We start from the raw sequence: 5066 nt of genomic DNA on the forward strand, positions 1-5066 counted from the left end.
TGATGCTCTTGTCTCCTTGGGTTTCTCTACCAGTCTGATCACATCTACTCTATCTCCCAGGAATGCCTCAATATTTCTGGTGAACCACTGACACGTTTTCTTATTTTCCTCTACTCTTGAGAATTGACCCTTGAAAACATTTTCTTCCCAGTTCAATGGAATGTTGAGTGGGGCACGGGATCTATCTGCCATCTTGTTCCAATCATCTGGTTTTAGATATTTTATGTATATTTGTCACTATATAAGTGTAATTTTTCTCAATTTGGTTTTCTAAATGGTTAATATTGGTATGTAGAAAAAACCTATCTATCTATCTATCTATATAATATTTTGTTACCTGTCTGGGTGCAGCTTCCCCTGCATTTTGGCACAAGACTCAATATGTTTTATTCTCCAAAAGGAAAGTGACAGGCTGGGCGCAGTGGCTCACGCCAGTAATCCCAGCACTTTAGGAGACTGAGGCGGGTGGATCACCTGAGGTCAGGGGTTCAAGACCAGCCTGGCCAAGATGGTGAACCCCCTTCTCTACTAAAAATACAATAAAATAAAAAAAATTAGCAAGGCATTGGTGGTGTGCACCTGTAGTCCCAGCTACTAGGGCAGCTGAGGCGGGAGGATCATTTGAACTCGGGAGGCGGAGATTGCAGTGAGTCGAGATCGCACCACTGCACTCCAGCCCGGGCGACAGAGACTCTATCTCTAAATAGAAAAGATAAAGAAAAAAAGAAAATTCACTTCACAGGCAATAGAGAGTTATAAAAGGATACTTTATGGATGATTTCATAGGGGAGAATGATGGAAAGAAAGGATATATACATATATATATATATATATATATATATATATATATATATATATATAACAGAGCTGAGCAATTCACTGGAACAATCACCAGAACTGCCTTTTTCTCCAAAAATAGTACCCCTAAGCTATATTACTACTGGTTCTTCTAGTCCTTCCCTCTATTCCACATCCTCAAATTGTCCATTTTCTTATTGGGATAATTTTCCTCTGCCCAGATCTGGGTCCTCCACAACACTTAACACTGTCTTCGAGTGTTTGAATGCCCATTGCTTTAGCTCAGATTCCCAAGGAAACAGGCTTTGGGCCATACAGGACACCTCTAGACAGACTATACTGAGAAACAATGCCTGGAATGGTGCATGGGGAGAGGGGAGGAGAGGAGAGGGAATTACGTACCTGACTCTCACTCCTGGTTCCTTTTCTTATTGGTCAAAATTTACCCCACAGGTGCGAACTCCCCTACACTTCTAGATTGCATCAACTGCCCCTTTGACAGCTGTCTAGGAAGCCAGATCCCACACTTTGAAGTGTAGTGTTTCATACAATCCAAAAGTGTTAGCAGAGGCCAGGCGTGGTGGCTCACGCCTGTAATCCCAGCACTGTGGGAGGCCAAGGCAGGCGGATCATGAGGTCAGGAGATCGAGACCATCCTGGCCAGCATGGTGAAACCCCGTCTCTACTAAAAATACAGAAATTAGCTGGGCATGATGGTGCATGCCTGTAATCCCAGCTACTCGGGAGGCTGAGGAAGGAGAATCGCTGGACCCTGGGCGGCAGAGGTTGCAATGAGCTGAGATTGCACCATTGCACTCCAGCCTGGGCAACAGAGGGCGATTCCACCTCAAAAACAAACAAACAAAAACAAAACAAAAAATAAAAAGTGGTAGCAGAAATCAGAAAGTCCAGATATGTAGGTAATTGGCCTTGTTGTACAGCAGCAGCCAAGGGTGAACACTAAATGCTCCCAGGCAAGTCCTAAGTTCATCGAGTAACTGGAGTACCCATCTGTGTTAGTTAATTGCCTTTATCTGAAGGAAAAATAAAACTCATATCTCTATGACAAGCAGGTGCTTACGGCTTGGAGCAAGGCACCTAAGTTAAACTCCCCTGGTGACAGGGAGACAAAGACATCATCTTCCTCAACGTTCACCTTTCAAAGAGATGGCTCCGTGGCCCTGAAGAAAGACATTCCTGGTGGCGGTGCTTGGTGGCTCACACCTGTAATCCCAACACTTTGGGAGGCTGAGGCTGGAGGATCACTTGAGGCCTGGAGTTCAAGTTCAAGACATTCCTGGGTTATAGGGTGGCCAGAGGCTTACATATCAAAGGAAGAATTTATAAATACAAATTTTCTCAAGGAAATGCTCTAAGGAAAGTGAAATGGGGAAGGTCTCTTCTTGCTCTTTTGGCAACAGGAAAATCTCAATTTTATGTTTAGTTACCCTTACAATTTCCCCCTTTTGTTATTCTTTTATAGTAACAGTACAATTTTCTAATTATCTCCACTGCTTTGAAATGAGGCTCATTGGCACTGGAGAAGCTGGTTCATTCGCACAGTCAGCTTTCACATTCCCTCTTTTGATCAAGATCTTTCTTTGAAAACCTCACAAACCTGAGGTGATCCACCCACCTCAGCCTCCCAAACTGCTGGGATTACAGGCGCAAGCCACTGTGCCCGGCCCTATAACCAATGTTTTTAATTGTATCCCTCTAGAGAGAGTGAGCAGAGGTGTCTGTGTATGTCTGTATTGTGCTTTGTGTTTTACAGAACATTAACTCTTTATAAAGCATATATTTCTAACCTAGGAAAATATCAAATGGAAAAGGGATGGGAATACCTTTGATATGTACATTCAGCAGAACTATGTGCTGCCGGGTACAGTTGCATGAACATATACACATCTCCACTTCCTGTGAGAGGAAATTTTAAGAAGAAAATTTTCTTTAGGAATCAGTGCTCCCCCAGGCCTTATTTACAATGTCTGGCTTACTGTCAACCTGCGAGTCTGTCCACCAACCCTACAGGACCTCATATCCCTCCCTTCTCAAATGCCTACCTCTTCCCTTCCCTTCCCCCCCACCATCAGAAAACAGGCATAGATATATGCAGCCATCAGCTTCTCAAACTTGATTTTATTGTAATCATCACCGTTGGTGGTGAGGATATGTCCAATTTGGTTTCTCCATGTTTAATTAGTCTTCCTCACCCACCTCTGACGATCCTTCAGATGAGTCTGGGTCTTCTTCCTCCATCGAAGATCCTTCAGATGAGTCTAGGTCTTCATCCTCTTGTGAAGATCCTTCAGATAACCCTAGGTCTTCATCCTCCTGTGAAGATCCTTCAGGTAATTGTAGGTCTTCATCCTGCTTTGAAGATTCTGCAGATGAGTCTAGGTCTTCGTCCTCCTGTGAGGATCCTTCGTCCTCCTCCTCTTGGACTGGATTGATGGAGTTCTCTCAGGACTGGTCATTCTCCAGTTGATTTGAATGTATTTTCTTAGTCTTCCTGTAGCACAACACTAATACTGTTGAATATTCTGATGTTTTCATCTTTTTCAAACTCGGTTCGAGGACTAAGTCCCTGTTTGGTGTCTCCTGCATCTGTTAAGAAAACAGGGAGAGGCCAGAAAGACATTATTTTGGGTGAATAGGATAGAGACTGGATAGCAAGGGGGGCTTTATGAGAAGGAATGCAGGTTGAGGAAGGGGTTCGATCCAGAGAAGAACAAGGTTGAATCACAGGGTAGGGATCTATGGGGAAGAAGAGGAGCATGGGTAGGATCATCTGTTAGTCCAAACTGCACCATTTTGTAAGTTCTTTGCTATTTTGCAGACCTTGGTCAAAGTGAAACATCCCATGGGGGTTCAGGCCGTGAGAAACATCCTGCCTAACCACCTGTCCACAAGGCAGACAAAGGCCCAACTAAAGAAACATCCCTATCATATCTTGCTTGGCAAAGTTCTAAGGAACACCACAACGATATTCCACCAGAAAAAGGGCCAAACCACCTGATCATAAGAACATCTTATCAATATCCTGCCGGGCAGCAAGCCATACTGCCCAGATCCCTCCCACCCATACCTGTAAGTACCCCAGGCTGTAAGCGGTGGTGGGATCTGGCATTAAGCTGATCCCCCACTTCCACAAGCGTCTGCAGTATTCCTGTGTTGCTGTTTGAGCTGCCCCCTCTCTGTGTGTCTTTCTTTCACCCTCGCCTTCGCTTCAAAACCTAACAATCTTACCTCATCATTTTTGCTGTTGGAGTCACAGGGGCTCTTCCTCTTCTCCCCATTGGTGCTTGAAGTGGGCTTTTCCATGATTCTGGTTGGTTGTTGAATGTCTACAGCAGGATCTTGTAGAGTCCAGACTTCCACAGCTATATTGAAGCTTCCCAGTGGCCCAGAGCTCTTGCCCTCCCTATATATACCCTCCTGGTGACAAGGCAAAGCCACACCCTTGAGCTTTGTTTGATCATACAGGCAGTGTCCCAGCCAATGGCAGTCCAAGGGTGGCTTAGACATCACAAAGCACCACTGCTGACCACTCCCTGGGCTTGTAGGGGAGGGGTGACAGGGGTGTAGAGGAAACCAAATGCTGCTGTTGTTTCAGCATCCCCTGAAGATGCATCCCAAACTGATCTGCTGCCGCTCCTCATTTCTCCATGTTTAATGTTCGTGGTTCACATGGAAGTGAGAGGTTGATTCTGTCAAGCCCTTCCCCACAGCCATTCCTATTAAGTGATTCATTCTTTTGTCTTCCAGCCCTCACCATGACTTAGTATTTTAGATGTCTCACCTCAAATCCCCCAAGCTAGTGTGGCTACATTTAATTATTGGTGGAGATGTGAATTATCCCATTTCCCTCTTACAGTTCCTTCATATGCACCTTGAAGACCATTTACTCTTGGGCTACTGCCAGGCAAATTTCAACCCATGTTCTTTTACCCAATGTCCATGTAGTTCTTTTAAGTTTCCTATTTCCAATCTGAAACAATGGCCTCAGTCTGTCAAAACTTTAGTGAATTAACATTCTTTACCTTGCATCCTAGTCTTGTTTCAAATCAGGGGTGTATGTTCACAGTAAATGTAGTATCCCAACATGAATTCTACCAGTATGTGGGGTGGGGGAAGGAGTAAATATTCAAGTGCTGGAAGTTGTCCTGAGTGTTTACCTGCAGGATACTGCAATCTAAGACTAATATGTGCAAGAATGTGGGCATAGTTAAGCTTTGCACTGGAGATTGTGTCCAGTGACAAAAAAA

General features: G+C 44.4%; 1 protein-coding gene across 1 annotated transcript; it reads right to left on the reverse strand.

Annotated features, from left to right (window-relative positions):
* Positions 1-2917: 2917 nt before the first annotated feature.
* On the reverse strand, positions 2918-4207 carry SPANXN5 (SPANX family, member N5). The gene is given in 2 exon segments (XM_054676500.2): positions 2918-3405; positions 4048-4207. Coding segments are annotated over 2 exon segments (483 nt in total). The 5' UTR covers positions 4123-4207; the 3' UTR covers positions 2918-2997.
* Positions 4208-5066: the final 859 nt, after the last annotated feature.

The sequence above is a fragment of the Pan troglodytes genome, chromosome X (genome assembly GCF_028858775.2).
Source record: "Pan troglodytes isolate AG18354 chromosome X, NHGRI_mPanTro3-v2.0_pri, whole genome shotgun sequence".
NCBI lineage: Eukaryota > Metazoa > Chordata > Mammalia > Primates > Hominidae > Pan > Pan troglodytes.